The following is a 17388-nucleotide window of genomic DNA, read 5'->3' as shown; positions in this document are numbered from 1 at the left end:
CTATTTCTGGATCCCTGTCAGAGCGGTCTCAAGGCTCAGCTCTCAGGGGCTTCACATACGTGTTCCTAGCAATAGATGGCACTGATTAGACACAAGAGTACCCCAGGCCTCTGGTAAGCTGGTCCACCTCAAGGCTGCCATTTCTGCACTCAACTTGGCCCGTGCAGCTCCGGCCCCAACCACAGCCTTGTAGGTTGGTGACATTAGGCCCGGAGAAGTTAGGTGACTGTGTCCCCCAAGGATCGGAGGTTGGGCTGAGATTAGGACTCAGTATTTTTTTAGTCTAAAGCATGCTCTAGAACAGCAGGCTGCCCTTACTCACTTGGCAATGGGGTGAACTCCACCGCCGTTGTGTTGGTGATCTTGCCGGAGTCCAGTTCCACACGGTGGTATTCGAAAATGGTCCGTCTCCGAGACTCTGAAAGAGAAGCAAAGTTTGTCATATCAGGAGCAGGTCACAGTGTGAGGGTTCCCAGGACTGGGTCCAGGACCCAGCAAAAGTTACTATGCAGCCAGTGAGGGAGGAAGCGAGCCCGGCAGCCTGGAATAAGGATGCCAAAGCTACGGGGAGAGTGAAGCACAGTATTTGTCCATTCTCTCTGTGTGTCTAGCTCGCTCATGCAGAACCAACTGAAGGACTGCTTCCTCTGGGCAGCTCGCTTAGGCAGCTCCCCGCTCTGTTCCACTCAGGCCGAGCGCCTTCCCCACACTGCCTTCCTGATTTTTCTTTATTAACTAATTAATTAATTTACTCTGTACATCCCTACCGCAGTTTCCCCTCCCCCCTCTGCCAGTCCTTCTGTCCCATCTACTCCTCTTCTCTTTCTCTTAAGAGAAGGGGAGGCCCCCCACGGACATCAGCTAGCCTTGGCATATCAAGTTGCGGTAAGACTGGGTTCATCATCTTCTATTGAGGCTAGGCGAGGCAGCCCGGTAGTGAGAAAGGGTCCCCAAAGCAGGCAAGAGTCAGAGACAGCCGCTGCTCCCACTACTAGGTGTCCCACATGAAGACTAAGCTACACAAATGTAACATGTGCAGAGGGCTTGGGTCCATCCTGCGCATGCTCTCGGGTTGGCAGTTCTCTGTGAGCCCCTATGGACCCAGGTTAGTTGATTCTGTAGGTTTTCTTGTGGTGTCCTTGACCCCTCTGGCTCCTAACGTCTGACTGGATGGGTGATGAGCACCTGACTGTGAACTTGACCCCAGTGAATGCTCTGCAGAAGTTCACAGACAGGCAGGCTGCCCTGTCCAACCATGTGGCACCTCTTCCCTCATAGCCAGGAGGCTGGAGGTCCAGGTCAGGCCCTGCTCCTGTCTTCCCGGGTGAGCCTGGCTAAGTTGCTCGAATCTCAGTGCTTTCGCTAAAACAGTAGCAAGAGCAACACCTGTCACAATGCCTTTAAAACGGAAAATTATAGCTGGGCGAGGAGGCTCATGCCTTTAATCCCACCACTCCCTGAGTCCAAGAAGGCCAAGGGTACACAGAGAAACCCTGTCTCCAAAAAAAGGGGGCGGGGCGGGGGACTAGAACTGCAGATGAAGAGATAGGCCTAACCTGACAGTTTCAAAGGTTCTGATATTACCAGTATTACCAGGCCTACCTAAAAGCCACGACTCAAGGCCAGCAGCCAGTTGCTGACCATAGCAAATGACTTTCCCCAGATGGTGAAGAGCCAAGGTGTGTGCTGCTGGGCCCATCTCCCTTTCCTTCCTCTGGAAACAGCTTTTCCTTTGGGGCAACTATGCCCAACTCATGTCCACATGTACATGGCCCTGGAGGGACCCTGCCCTTGCAGTAATTGGATCAGGGCTGGACCTATAAGAGACCTTCTTTGAGCCTCTCTGCTTGTGACCTAGAACCCTTTGCTCTTCAAGCAAGCTTGGCTGTGAATGGAAAGTTTCAGCCCTGTGGGAAAAGCTTGAGAATGAAGCCATTTTGTGAAGAGAAATAGGACACACTGATGGACTTCACGGACCTTCCTGGCCTTGTTTTTTCAGTCCTTAGCTCTTCCTGTATATCTGTGGGCCACCTCGGTATTTCCTCAGTACATCCCCTCTCTGCTTAAGCTAGGGACCCAGAGCAGGCAGAAACACAAATTTTCCACTCAGCGAAAGGTGGTTTGGAGAAAAACTTCCCAAGATGGCAGGGGTGTCTGTAACAAGGACATGAGCCTGGATGCCAGGAGTGTGACTGGGCTTTGTCTCGGCTGTGTTTCATCGTGGCTTATCCTAAACCTCAGAACTGTTTCCACTGACTTAACCTAGGATGGAACCCCAGTCGCTGTGGGTGCCCTCCTCTTCTTGTCATTCTGCTTTGGGGGTCACAGCGGCCCCCCTCAGTCCACACAAGTAGGAGGAAACTGCCCTGGTTGTAGGTACAGCAGTCCTGGGGGTGACCACAGAACTTCAGGCTTGCAGCCTGTCCTTGAGAGACCAGCACACGCACTCCCATCCAGGGTCTGCCCAAGCCCTGGAATGAAGTCAGGGAGACTGACTGAGACCATGCAGAAAGAGAAGCCTTTGTCAGGGGAGGAACCATACAGGAAGAGGAAGTGAGGTTGCTGCGCCTTACCTTGGATGAGGGACTGAAGCTCAGTGAGAAATGAGACTAGTTCAACTCCACAGATGGGGCTGTTTTGAGGTGTTGGATTTTCTTGTTTGTTTGTTTGTTTTGTGGTTTTTCTTGAGACAAGGTCTCACTAGGCGGCCTTGGCTGGTGGCCTGAAACTCAATATGTAGACCTGGCTGGCCTTGAACTCGCAAAAAAGTGGCTGCCTCTGCATCTGCTACCACCACCACACCCTGGCTTGTTTCGAGTTTCCCTTTCCCCTCAGTCCTGACTCCTTTGCTTCTGCAATTGTTTTGTTTTGGCTGAGCTTCTGAGGTACTTTCAGCATCTCCAAACCCCTCAAGCAACCAATGTTTATGAATGGATAAATGAATATGGAGAGGAAGGATGTCCAACTTGTCCCACCCTTTTCTCCCTCCCCTCTGACCTGCTCCTCTGCACCTCAACGAATTTCCTGTCAGAAGATCTCTACCAGCTTCTGCAGTCCCCTCCCACTTTGGAAGAGTCCCGCCCAGAGGTCCTGAGCACTGACTAGCAACCTGAACATCCTTTCTGCTTTTGCCTTCATGGCCTCTGCCATCCCACCACTGTCTGGCACCCTATAGTCCCTCACCAGAAAGCAAGGGCACAGGAAACACTGGGCTGTCAATGCTCCGGTGGCAAATTGGCAAATGGGTCTTGGGGTTTGGGCAGCTACAGTTCAGAGAGCCCTGATCCTCAGATCTCCCCCACCCCCACCCAGTACACTTACCCTAAGCTCACACACCCCACTGGCTCTCTGGGGCTGTTGGGAGACCTTGACCCTCCTTTCCTGCCAGGGAAGATGATCACCCCAGGCCTGAGGCACCATCCTTCCTTGGGGACTCCTGCTTTGGAGCCAGATGGTTTGTAATGAGATCCAGGCTCCTGCTTCTTCCTCCCTTCCTTCCATCCCAGGCGGATCCTCAGCGAACAGTCGAACAGTCGGAAAGAGTGGGTGAGGGGAGGGGCCTGGGGCTCCCAAGAGATTCCTGCCCAGCATAGGCTTCCTCAGAAGTGACCCTCAGAAGCCTCAGGCTGAGCTGCAAGTAAGCCAAAGCATGCTGTCCCACCATTCATTTTACAAGTAGGGAAACTGAGGCGCAGACAGGTTAACCCATAGACCAATACACACACACACACACACACACACACACACACACACACACACACACCAAGCCTTTCCATGACCTTAAGTAGAAAACACCTTCTGCAGTTGAGAAGAAAATTGGACAAGAGCCTGGCACCTCCGTGAGTGCCTTCAGTTACTCATTGGGCATGGAGTTGCGCCTCTGTTGAGTCCTGAGCACTCAGCAATGAGCTGGCCACCCCAGGGCCAGCTCTACCCAGCTCTTGTCAGAGCTCCCCAGATCTGGACCATGACATTTGCCCTGGCATTTTTCTGGAGTCTGTGGACAGATGTCCCTGTTCCCTCCATTTTAAAGGAAGAAGCGCTTCCTTGAAAGGGGACGCTGTGTGTATTATTTGCTCAAAGCCACGTAGCTTTTTGTTGTTGTTATTGTTTTAATCCAAAGGCCAGACTTCAAACTCAGGTTCCAGCTAGGCATCCTGGGACCTGCCTGCAATCCCAGCACTCAGGGAGCTAAACCAGGGGGATTGCTAGGAGTTGGAGGTTGCCTAGACCACATAGTGAGTTCCAGGCCAGCAGAGGCTACATAGTTAGACCTTGTCTCAAAACACAACAAACAGCCCCTGGTCCCAGTGCTAAGAAAGCTCCAGAATGCCCTCAGAGGTGCGTGTGGCATGTGTGTGGGTACATGTTTGGCAGCCACGGGGGAGGGGACGCGGGCTTTGGCTGATCCCTGGGGTGTGAATGCTCTAGTCCCCGTTTACACCGTCCTTACCAGTGTTTCTAAACGAGACAGAAGGGAGCATCTGAGTAACTGTCTTTGAAAGTAAACAAAACCAGCATCCAAACTTGGGTGACTGTGTGTTTTCCTGCTGTCTGAGGGTTTCTACTGCTGTGATGAAAGAACATAACCAAAAGCAACTTGGGGAGAAAAGGGTTCATGTTGCCTTACAGCTTTTTTTTGGGAGAAGGAAAACTACTTGTTGGATTGTGCCCCAAGGCTTGCTCAGCCTGCTTTCTTGTGAAACCCAGGACCACTTGCCCAGGGATGGCACCACCACAGTGGCCTGGGTTCTCCTACGTCAATCACTAATTTAAAAAAGACAAAAAGCACCTGAGTTGCCTACAGGACAGTCTGATGGAGGCACTTTCTCGGTTAAGAAGTCAGTCCCTCTTCCCAGATACACCTAGGTCTGTGTCAGGTTGACAAAAACTAACCACAATGCCTACTGAACAAGAGAGAGAATCTGAGAGAGAAAAGGCCGTGGAGACAAGCTCCAGAAATGACAGTTAGGTGTGGGGGCACATGACTTCCATATCAGCAACCAGGAGGCTGAAGCAGGGGGATATTAAGTTTGAGGCTAGACTGAGCTGCAAAAAAGACCATGTTTCAAATAAAGAAAAAGTCACGTGGTAACTGCCAGGTGTCCACAGGAGTACCGTGGTCCTAAGAGAAGAGAGTCCCATCAGAACCTAGGAAAGGGGACCTGGAGAATTAGCTCAGTGATGAAGGGCACTTGGTGCTCTTACAAAAGACCCAGGTTCGATTCCCAGCACCTGCATGATGGCTACCAACCACCTGTAACTCCAGTCCCAGGGAATCTGATGCTCTCTTCTGGCCTTTGAGGGTACCAGGCACTCACAGGATGCAAATCCACACATACATACGAAACACTCAAGCACATAAAGTAATACAAATGAATGAAATCTAAAAACTTATTTTAAAGAACCATGAGAGTGAGCTGGCTGCAGTGGCGCATACCTTTAGACCCAGCCCTCAGGGAGGCAGAGGCAGGTGGCTCTCTGCGAGTTTGAGGCCAGCCTGGTCTGCAGAGTGAGTTCCAGGACAGCCAGGGCTATGTACAGAGACATTGTCTCTCAGAAACAAAACAAACAGCAGGAACACGGGAATGGATCTCCCAGCCCACACCAACTCATAGTACATACACTTATACACACACATAAGCAGGCACACAAACAGCCACCTTCATAGACAGACACATATGCACATGAACACAGGCGCACAGATAATAGATTTTTCTTTCCACAGGGAGTTGAACCTAGGACCCATGAACACTAAGCAAACACTCTACTACTGGGCTACATTCCAGACCCCACACAGACGGATGGGTGTTTGAGACAGGGTCTCCTTTCAGTATGGAGAAGGTGGGCCAAGGGCCTGGGGAACATTTAAGCAGAGGATGGGTAAGCTCTTGTTAGGCTTTGGCAGCTCCGTCCCTGCCTGCTCTCCCCAGGACAGCTCTCCTAAGTCCACCCCTTTGAACCATGAGGCCTCGAATCTAGTGCCAACCTTCCTGCTCTCTTCGTCTCCACCGTCAAGGCTCAGCTGATTGGCTCCCTCCCTCAGCCAGAATCACTGGCGCTGTCTCACCTGTGACACTGCTCAGTCAATATCTAGATTTCCGTCTTACCCGCCCCCGCCCCCAGACGACAAGATCCCCGAGGACAGTATTAACGTGGCATTTGTCTTTGTCGGTCGGTCCCCTGGCAAACGCTTCTACCTAACAGGGTTTAGGAAATGGTTGTGAATAAATGAACCGATTACAGATGGCCCTGAAAACCTCTCCCATCTAGTAGAATATCAGCCACAGCCCAACAGAAGCCCCTTCCTGTCCATTCACCACAGACCAAGGCAGCCTGTTGAGAAGATATGGCACATGCTCTGACACTTCAGAAATGAAATTCTGGGAAAGGAGAACTAGTGTGCCAGAGCCATCTGAGGCCAGTCAGAAAACACCCAGAGTTCCATCAGCATCCCTTGATAATCTGGCCCATGGTAACTGATTCTGCTAATTCACAATCTGCCTGTTGTGACAGTTACATGAAATAAAGTGTTTTTCTGGTTTTCTGAGACAGGGTTTCTCCGGGTAGCCCTGGCTGTGTCCTATAGACCAAGCTGGCCTCAAACTCAGATTTGCCTGCCTCTGCCTCCCGAGCACTGGGATTAAAGGCATGAGCCATCCTCCGCCTCCCTGGAGAAATAAAGTTTAAGACAAGTGAAGGGAGTCGTGTTTTGGCAGTCTGTCTAGCCAAATGGAGGGCACTGAAGCCACCATGGAGGACTTAAGCATCTCTGCAAGCAGACGCTGCTGACACGCACAGCCTTTCTCTGCATCACGATGCTCCGCAGGCTCTGATCACAGTGTGGGGAATAGGTTACAGAGGGGAGCAATGGTAGGAAAGCCAGCTGTGTTCAGCATCTTCTTCCCAGGGCAAAGGTCATCCTGAGACCTCTCCCATCCAGCCCTGCAGGGCAAAAAGGCGATTCCCTCAGTCAGAAGGACTTACTGGCTGGGGTATCTTTTGTTGTTGCTGTATGTTTTGACTTATTTATATTTCGTTTTGTGTTGGGGAGGGAGGTGCAAGTGTTTGTGAACCTGGAGCTCACTGACTGGGCAAGACGAGCTGGCTATCAAGTTCAAAGGTCAGTCTGCCTCCCCAGTGCTACAATTTCACCATGCTTGGGAGTTTTACCTGGATGCTGGGCATGCGAACCCAGGTCCTTATGCTAACTAGCAAGCATTCACCTACTGAGTCATCTCCCTAGACTACTTGTCTGATGTGGCTTGGTTGTTGTTTGTTTGTCTTTTTGAGATAGCATCTCATGTAGCCCAGCCCGGCCTTGAACTCCTTGATCCTCCTGCCGCCATCACCTGAGTGCCGGGAATGGCAGACTTGTGTCACTACACACAGACGGCTAGGGAATCTTCACTATCAGGAAAACCAAATTCACCCTGTATCACCTCGGGCAGGAAAGAGCTGCACAAGGGGCGTCCTGGGATAGAAGAGGCCTCCCATTGCAGGTTTGGACAATGGCATATCCATGGAATCAACACTGCAGAAGGCTCTTCCTGAACCTGCTATTCACAGGCCAAGCCAATCGCCCGCAAATTCCCCGCCTGCTGAGTAGAACAGACTTAGGGGATCCTGACGTTTTGGCCACAGAAGAGCCATCAGTCCTGAAAACAGAGGACTGATTTTTATCTTTTAATTTGTCTGTGGTGCTAGGGCGTGAGCCCAAGGCCTTGCACATGTTTCATGGCCCACTTTAAAACTCAGGGAAGGCCTGGGGCACTGCTTCAGAGAAATGCACCAACGCGCCTCTCACCATTGCCTTGTCAGTGGATGGAACCTGGGGCCTTGCTCTACCGCTTGCTCTACCACTGAACCACGGGCCAAGTCCCTCTCCAATTGTTCTGACACCACGGTGAGTTGCAGTCTGACCACCAGCCCTGAATCTGGTATCTAGAATTAGAACTGGGATTCGGATAACAAGGAGACTTCCACAGAGCCAAGCAGTCTGCAAGGAGAGCCACAAACTTCAGCTTAGGAAGAATTGTGGCCTTGTGTGCAGGTTCAAACACAGCTCCCTACACATTCAGCCAAGACTGGAGACAGTCCTTCGTGAAAGATACAAAGATCCCAGGATATTGTAACGTGATAAAGGGACAGTGGGGCTTGGTGGAGGAAGGTGCTTTTGAACAACCTGGGACATTTGGATCTCTAAAGAGTCCTAGGACCGACACCCTAGGGATACTAAGAGCATAGTAGTCTCCATCATCAACAGGATGACCTGGAGACACATCTCCAAAGGGCTTTTCCAGAGAGGTTTAAGTGGGGAAGGGAGAATGGCCTGGGATACAGGCGATGTTATCCACTGGCTAGGGACCAGGACTAAATAAAAAAAAAAAAAAAGGAATCCATCTGAACACCAGCATTCCCCTCTCTGTGTGAGTTCGGAGCCAGCCTGGTCTACAGAGAGGGTTCAAAGATAGCCAGGACTACACAAAGAAAACCTGTCTTAAAAAAACAAAACAAAAACAAACAAACAAAAAAAACAATAATTTTGAAAGGTTGGGAAAACTATATGTAATTTTAGGAATGATGTTAAATACTAAAGCTTAAAAGCCCTGAGTTGCAAAGCTGAGCACAGAGGATATTCTGACACAGATCCATGGGCCAGATGTTGGCCAACAGCTGTTTGGAGAGGAGGAGCTGAGGTCCCCTCAAATGTCAGCCCCTCCAGCTACCCCCTTCAACTGAACTTCGACTGAAGGAAGAATGGTTTGCCAAAGGAGAGCGTTCACAGCAGTGCTGACGGAGGCTGCCTTGTCTGAAACACACTGGTCACCTATTAATCCCCTGGGTTAGAGGCCATTTTGTTTGAATTCTGGAAGGCTCCCTGATAGCTGCGGTGATGGCGTGCGCCGTGGCACTCAAGTCTTTGGACATTTCACAAATGAAGCAGCTGCTGGATACAGGGGCTCCTGACCCCCTGACCAGCAACGAGGCCGGTGCTTCTTGACACACATCTAGGCAAAAAATGACCCCTCTACCCTAACAAGGAAAAGCCAGGCTCAGACTGAGCTGGGTCGGACACAGGCCCCTGGGGACTCACCTGGCACCTCCGGGGATGAATTGAGAATCATGAAAGCATCAGACAGGCCTGCCTTGACGGGGTGCTGGGCAGAGCTGATGTCCAGGACAGCCATGGGGATCTGCAGCAGGGAGAAGAGGCACCTGCCATCCACCTGGAACCCTCTGTGGCCACGAATCCTCCACTCAGCTCCACACCCAGCTGCCTGCTCAGGGCTTGAGGACCCGAACACCTGCAGCCATAGTCTATGCCCCCCCCCCCCACATGGATCCTCCAGCTCCACACAGGCCGGAAGTCAACCCCGGCCCCTCCCTTTCTTCCCTTTCCTCTCTCCATCTTCTCCAACCCATCGCTCTCATCTCTGTCCAGTTCTCTCATCTTCCTTGTCCATGCCACATTACTCCCCTAGATCACCTCCCCAGCATTCCCTGAAGTCCCCAACAGTCTATCGTCCGCTCTGAAGCTGGAGTGGGCTTTGCAAAAGGCCGTCTGGTTGTTCCCCATCCCATCACGCCCCGCCACACACCACTCCTAAAACGCCACTGTTTCTAGAGCAGAGGTTCTCAGCCTTCCTGACGCTACAGCTCCTCATGCTGTGGTGACCCCCAACTGTAACATTATTCTTGTTGCTACTTCATAACTATAATTTTGCTCCTGTAATGGATGTGAAGATCTGTGTTTTCCCACGCTCTTAGGTGACCCCTGTGAAAGGATCATTCAACAACCCTAAGAGGTCAAGACCCACAGGTTGAGAACCATCGGTCTAGAGCTTTGTATAGCTCGTGTTCTGTCCTGCCACAGGACCTTTGTACACGCCACCAAGCCCCACGCCCACCACGCTCTACACAGATTTGCTGGGTAAACAAGAGGCTCTAAAACACACCCACCTCTTTGTAGCCAAAGACAATGCGGCCGTCTCGGTGCAGGGCTGCTTGAAATGTGAAGCTGCCCCTGTCCTCCCGACCCTGGAGGTAAACGTGGTCCCACTGAACCACAAACACTGTCCCTGGGGAGAAGAGCAGAGACCTAGCTGAACGGGAGTCAGAGCAGGGGACCCAGCTGGTATAGCGGTCAGAGACGGAGGGGGGGGGACAATTGTGAGTTGGGAAAATGGGAACTAGGCAACCCACAAAGACCAGCCTGGCTTCCAAGTCACAGGGACCCCCAAAGATCCTGTGTCTGCCCCTCCCCCATCCCCAATTTGCTCATCTCTTACTATGTGCACACCCCTTCTTCCTTTGCCTATCCTGACCCTTGGAGACAAAGGGAAAACGGAGATGTCCGTCTCCTGGGTGGGCGGGCGCTGATGAGACTGAGAAGTGGTGGAGGGTCCCACGCCAAGATTTCGCATCTTCATCTGGATCAACAAGGCTACGCAGCGCCACCTCGGTCCCCTTCTTACAGGTGACAAGACAGCACAGGGTAGAACGAGAAGGTGGCTGTCTGCCTGTGTGACTGTGAGCCTGGGGTTCTCCGGAAGGGGTTAGGCCAGGCTAGCACCCCTTCCCCTGCTGGGTGACAGAGCAGGTTAGACCTCTGGGCGGACTATACTCCGAGATCAGGCCTCACCGTTGTCGAAGTAAGCGACTGTGGAGCTGTCAGAGTAGCCAGGGTTGAAGTTGGCCATGAGGGGGGCCACGTATTGAGTAGCCGTGAGCATCCGGTGTAGCACGTCGCCCATGAAGATGAAGCCTGAGGGGAGAGGGGGGTCCTCAGAGAGGCTCACTGTGCTGCCTCTAGGGTTCACCCTCACCCTGGCAGGGGCTAGGAATGAGTCTCATGGCCTTAACCCAGGGGTTAAGGGGTCTCCGGACTTGGTGAGATCAACAAAATGGCCCAGACTAGAGAATCTCTGGAGAGGCACAGACCACAGAGGGTAGAAGAAGGAAGAGGAAGTGGCTCCCATCTTCCCCTGTTTCGGTGGAAGTCGGAAGTAGGATGAAAGTGACAGGAATCAGAGGTCCTCCTGTCAACAGGGACCCTCATCCTTGCTTCCTCGGGCTCAGAAACAGAGACCCCAGAGGTGCACGTGGCAGCCACGTCGGTCCAGGGGGATAGACGCACGCACACACTCACACATGCACGCATGCGCACAGGTCACCTGGTTTGAGTGGGACCTTCCCTGACTTCCTCCCTAGCCCACCTAATCAACCTGTCTCCAGTGAGCCCCTCAAGAACCAACCTGAGTCAGGCCGAGACCGGAGCCCTCCAAGCCACCCCCAAACACATGCGGCTCCGTCTTTACCTCCAGTTGCTATGGTGATCTGCCGCAGAGGATGTCCGTAGAAAGGGAAATCAAAGGACAAGACCACTCTCTACAGGGACAGGAGAGAGTCCCCGTGGATGAGGCTGCCCGCCAAACACTGGTCATCCTCCCTGCCCCAGACTTGTCTGAACAACGTGGGCACGGGTATATATCCAGGGTAGGGACCCCTCTAAGCTTTCTCTGACTGAACCCACCCCAGACCACAAACCTCAGGCTGTAACCATATCCACTCCCGGACAGGCACTGCTGGCCTAGGCCCCAGCCTCCCCGCCCAGGCCATTCTGTCTGACCTAGGCACTCACCGAAGCCTGCCTGTGAGAACTGGAGAGGATCCTGTGAACCTTCACATGGCTCCGGTTGGCCACAGCCATGTCCACCCACAGTTCCCGGCTGCGGCGCTCACCGGGGCCATAGACTCGGGACACGTAGTAGTTGTGGTTGTCTTCCTGCGGGGACAGAGACAGAGCCCATAGGAGGTGTGAGGAGCCAGGCAAGCTGGGCACCGCCCTCTGCCTCTCCCTGCCCAGACTTCCCCAGATCCTCTGGCCCAGAGCACTGGACCTTTTGCTTTAGGCCTGGGAGCTTCTGAAATACCCTCGGAGGGCACCTGTTCCATGTGTGCTCAGCCCTGTCCGCTAGGCTTATCCTATAACCCTGAATGTTTCAGAGTGCAACAAAGGCCAAGTTCAGCACTGGGGTCATGATGGAGAAACCCCAGAGAAAGCCTTTGTCTTCAATGATCATGCCTAGACCACAACGGACACAGAATCTCTTACCTGCCCTAAGGAAAAAAAGAGAAAAACAAAACAAACAAACAAACAAAAAAAAACAACTAGGTCTGAGATGTCCAAGGGAGAAGGTGGTTGCTGATATTAGGGAGTTGCTGGTCTGCTGGAGGAGGCAGGACAAGGGCAGTGGGACCGGGACAGAGTCACGAGCAAAGGAGAGAAAAGTGGGCACCCTCACTGCGATTGCCAGATGGAGCAAAAGAGGAGAGAAACAAGGAGTTCCTCAAGGAATGGTTTTTGCATCTCCCTGTGTGGCTGTTGCAGACCCCACAGAGGGCTGGGTTCTTTGCGTAGTCTCCCTCAGGGGAACATGTGGGGCTTAGAGCAGGCCAGGGAAGTGGCTGGCAGAAAGAGTGGGCGAGCCAGCGGGCTGGGCTGTGTCTCAGCACTCCCCGGAGCTGGCCCAAGAGCACCTCACAGAAGGCCAGTGGCGGCAGCAGAAAGGTCAAAGGTTCCCAAGGCTCCCTCAGCTGCAGTGATGCCCTGGGCACCAGGGATCATTAATCAGGCTACAGACAGAGCAGAGCAAACCGTGTTCTTCCTGCAGAGCTGCCAGCTGCCCAGCCGGCAGGGAACTGGGGCCCCGGCCACTGCGTGCCTGCAGATAGGCTGATTATGATTCTGACAAGCGATACCCGTGAGCACATTTTGGAGAGCGAGGGTTATGGAGGGCTGGGGGAGCTGAGAAAAGGGACAGGGGGAAGGTCTGCTGGGACCACTTGCTGTTGCTGGGCTGCATTCCCACTTCAAGCAACAGTTTCATTCTCTCTTAACCAAGGGTGCTTGCTGTTCCCGAAGAGGACTGGAGTTCAGTTCCCAGAGCCCACGCTGCACATCACAGCCACCTGTAATGCCAGCTCCGGGGGATTTGGTCTCTGCGGGCACCACAAGCACACAGAATTAATCTGAAGAAAAGAGCTTAAAGTTTTGAAAAAAAAAAAAAAAATCAAGGTTGTTTTTGTTTTTCTCTGTGTAGCCCTGGCTGTCCTGGAACTCACTCTGTAGAGCAGGCTGTCCTTGAACTCAGAGATCTGCCTGCCTCTGTCGCCCAAGTGCTGGGATTAAAGGCGTGCGCCACCACTGCCCATGCATTGTTTTTCACATGGGGTATCACATAGCTTGGATTGGCCTAGAATTTGCTGTGTAGCCGAGGCTGGCCTTGAACGCCCCATACTCCCGCTTCTACTTCTCAAGCACTTAGGATTTCAGACACATGCAACCACGCTGACTTGAAAACTGCCTCCGCTTCAACTTGAGCCCCTGACATGCAAGAACAAGTGAGTCACCTCTGTTCCTGTGGACCAAGGTTCTCCCTCAGCTGTGCTGTGCTCTAGAAGTGTGTGGGAGTCAGGTGTGGCACACATGTCATCTCCGGATCTTGGGAGGCGGAGGCAGGAGGATCACAAGTTCAAGGCCAGCCAGACCTACATAGACTCAGGGTCAGCCCAGGTAACCTATTGAGACCCTGCCTCAAAATAATAATAATAATAATAATAATAATAATAATAATAAACACAAAGCAAACAAAACCCAGCTTGGGTCATAGCTCAGTGGTAGAGTATAAGGAAGGTGCAGGGTTTGGTCCCCAAGACAGCAGCAGCAGCAACAATAACAGTAACAAATTCAACAAACTGTGTTTGAGGCACAATGTGTGTCCTCTTATGCTAAGAGACTAGTGAGGGACCGGGCACCTGCAGTGAGTTGAGAATCTGGAAATCAACATGACTCCTCAGATCCTGTCCTGGTTGACAGTGACGGACAGGGAGGGATGAGGAAGTTCTGATCCTCCGCACGCTGCGGTGGATTTAGGCTCAGCCTTCCGAAAGGTAAATTCAGGCCCACCCTCATGAAAGAAGTCTCTGCAGACTTCTGTAGAGTCAAGGGAACACAAGGTCACCCCAGATTAGGGTAGCCCTGATCCAATGGCTGCCATCTTTGTTGTTGTTTTTGTTTGTTTGTTTGTTTGTTTGTTTGTTTTTTACAGGATTTCTCTGTATAACCCTGGCTGTCCTGGAACACGCTCTATTGGCTGGCCTTGAACTCGGAAATCCACCTGCCTGCTGGGATTAAAGGTGTGAGTCACCACAATGGGCTGCAGTCTTCACCTCTGGAGAAAAAGGGTCAGAGAGAGGAAATGAGGAGACACAGGAAGTCATGAGATCATGGAGGCAGAGACTGGAATGATGTCCGTAGGCCAAGGGGGCCAGGGACTGCCAGGAGTCACCAGGAGCTGAGAGGCTGGCAAGATGGGTCTTCCCAGGGCCTCCAGAGGGAGGATGGCTTCTGTCTCTAGGCCTGAGAGAGAGTGAATGCTTTCTTATGGCACAAAACAAATTCAGGTGCCCACAGGCACAGGCTGCTGTGGCTCCATGGGGACAACCTGGAGTTGTTCTCCTCCCTCTCCCTGTCACTCCCCTGCTGAGGACACTGTGGCACCCAGGTAAAGAGAATGAATGTTAGGTCTCCTACCACAATGTTCAAGGCCCCATGGGGCAGAATCTGGCTCTGCCTGGCCAACATCCATCCCCAATCCCTCTTTACTAATGAAGCCTTGTAACAAGCAGTACAGCAAAACAGAAAGCAAACGATGGGCCGTTGAGGTTCTTATGGAGTCTTTGGGACGAAATCCAGGTTAACTGCTTGTCCCTGTTGCTTTTTCCTCGTCCTTGTCCTGTTGGGCATGCAGATGTGATGGCCGGATCTCCAACATCCGCATTGTAGGTTTAAGGGCCAGGGCCACATCGTAAGGATGGAGATGTATGGAGCTCGGGACCAGGGCTTTGATGACATGTTGGAAGGATGCCCCTTAAGTCTCCGATGCCTGATGGTGGTGGTCTGATTCTCCCCACCCCTCTCCCACCCCTGTACCTTCCTTCCTCTCCCTGTTTACTGCATTCCTGTCTGTTGGGCTTCCTCTGTTCTGGAAATCATCAGCGCTTGTCTGCCTTGGGGCCTTGGGGTCTCCCGTCTTTAAAAATCTTTTCCCATGATCTGTTCAAAGGATGGCTCTTCAACCAGGCCTGGTACACATGCCTGGAATCCCAGAACTACAGCCATCCTCAACTACAAGTGAGTCTGAGGTTAGCCTGGGCACTTGAGACCCTGTCTGGGACGAAGGTAGAGTACTTGACTACTCAATGAGAGGTCACTCCCTTAAGAGGCCAGCCACACTCTGAGTCTCCCTCAAAGATGTCTCACCTGGCTCTTCCAAGTTTTCTTCTATTAAGATTTACTTACTTCTGGACCGGAGAGATGGCCCAGCTGTTAAAGGCTAGGCTCTCAACCAAAAAGATAAGATTTACTTAATTCGTGTGTGTGTGTGTGTGTGTGTGTGTGTGCTTTGTTTGCATATATGCCTGTGTACTGCACGTGTGCACGGTGCCTGAAGACATCGAAAGAGGACATCAGATCTGCAGACTTCTGTGAGCCATATTGTAGGTGCTGAGAATTGAACCTTGGTCCGCCAGAGACAGGGTCTCCCTATGCATCTCAGGCTGATCTATGCCTCAGCCTCCTAAATGCTGAAATTACCGGGATAGGGCACCACAGTGTGCTTCCTTTTCCTATAGAGCCTGCAGGTTCCTGTCCTGAGTTCCTCACTGATGGCCTTATCTAGTCCCCATCACTTCTCCACAGTGGGGTAAGTTCCCACCCTTTTGCTAGCACGGCAAAAGGCTGGCATTTCACAGGCACCATTGTCAGCCATTGCAGAGGCCTGTTTTGTTTTTTGAGATAAGGTCCTTCTACATAGATTTGACTGTCCTAGAACTCACGCTGTAGTAGACCAAACTGGCCTCCAACTCACAGAGATCCACCTGCCTCTACCTCTTAAGTGTAAGCACTAAAGGCATGTGTCACCAACCTGGCCCTCCATTTTCTTTTTTCTTAAGTATTTGTTTAATTTATGCATGAGTGCTCTATCTGGACATACACCTGCATGCCAGAAGAAGGCATCAGATCTCAGTACAGATGGCTGTGAGCCAGCATGTGGGTGCTGGGAATTGAACTCAGGACCTCTGGAAGAGTAGATAGTGCTCTTAACCACTGAGCCATCTAAGCAGGGAAACAAAAGTCTCAGATCACAAACCTATTTGGAGCCAAATCAAAGACAGGGAGGGGCTAAGGAAGGGCATGTCAGCAAGTGACTGGGAGGGAAGCAGCAGAGTAGATTCCTCTCACGCTGTGACCACCCCAGAGCTGAGGAGAGCTGCCCACACCTCCTCACTCAGGTTCAGAAAGATAACTTGGCCCCAAGGTCATTGAGGAAGCTTGGAAGGCAGGACCTGGCTTCAGTCTGACTGGGCCACCTGAGGGGTCAGGGCCTGAGGAGTCCCAGCCTCAAGAGGAAGCAAGGAGGAAAGTGAGGCAACCAGGCCCTAGCGTCTTGGGGACACAATTGATCGGGAATGTGCCTCAAGGTCAAGATCAAGTATTTTGCACCTTCGCTGCAGTCCTCAACATAGGTTCTAAGGCTGGTGACTTTGACATACAAGAAGGCTGACTTGCATCCTGATTCCTGGATTACAAGATCTTCTCTGATGGGTGTGGTGGTGGACGCCTTAATCCCAGCACTTGGGATGCACAGGCAGGAAGATCTCTCTGAGCTCAGTTCTCCGCCTGATCTGGGGAACCCCAGATATTCTAAAGAGTGTTATATAGCCCTCAGGAAGATTACAAGTCCAACCCTTTCCTGGTAAGAAACCCATTCAGCAAGCGCCTGGGGAATTCCTGGAAACACCCACCCTATGCCAATTAGATGTCTTGGCTTTCAACCAATGACCTTTTAACTGCACCTGGAGTTCTTCTCCCACCTGTAAGATAATTAAGTACTGCTTTTCCCCCTCTCATGAGAGGGCTGTGCTGTTGCATATAAATCAAGTATCCCTGGCACCCCCCTGCCCCAGCAAACCAAACGCATTCACGCTTAAAACCCCTCTCACTGCCCACAGGTTTATAAATGACTGTTTCACAGGAAATAAACCTATTTCACCAGAACCAGCTGACACTCATCGTTTATCGCTGGAACCCCAGGCTTGCTGGCCAGCCACTTTGAGGTTCTGCCATTCATCAGCATGTCAGCAGACTGATGCTACCATCTTTCCAGTGTTCCTCTGCCCACTGCAGTGCCCGTCTGAAGGAGCAAGCGGCTGGCTGCTCCCTAAGCAGCCATTTTGTTCACATGGACAAACCCAGGATCCTTCCTCTGCCTCTCTTGATTTCAGAACTCTGAGTGGGTCTCCCTTACTGAGTGCTCACGA

General features: G+C 52.0%; 1 protein-coding gene across 2 annotated transcripts in view; it reads right to left on the bottom strand.

The window, feature by feature from the left end:
• Positions 1–17388, bottom strand: part of Plxdc1 (plexin domain containing 1) — a 54649-nt gene that overhangs the window by 18642 nt on the left and 18619 nt on the right. For both annotated transcript variants that reach the window (XM_021646859.2, XM_021646858.2), the window contains exons 3-8: positions 11645–11788; positions 11322–11391; positions 10646–10768; positions 9964–10082; positions 9098–9197; positions 323–418 (exon numbers count right to left, since the gene is read on the bottom strand). In XM_021646859.2, coding sequence (XP_021502534.1) covers positions 323–418; positions 9098–9197; positions 9964–10082; positions 10646–10768; positions 11322–11391; positions 11645–11788 — 652 coding nt within the window. The remainder of the gene's footprint in view (positions 1–322; positions 419–9097; positions 9198–9963; positions 10083–10645; positions 10769–11321; positions 11392–11644; positions 11789–17388) is intronic.

The sequence above is a fragment of the Meriones unguiculatus genome, chromosome 7 (genome assembly GCF_030254825.1).
Source record: "Meriones unguiculatus strain TT.TT164.6M chromosome 7, Bangor_MerUng_6.1, whole genome shotgun sequence".
Taxonomy (NCBI): domain Eukaryota; kingdom Metazoa; phylum Chordata; class Mammalia; order Rodentia; family Muridae; genus Meriones; species Meriones unguiculatus.
This window is presented reverse-complemented; position numbering and strand designations above follow the sequence as displayed.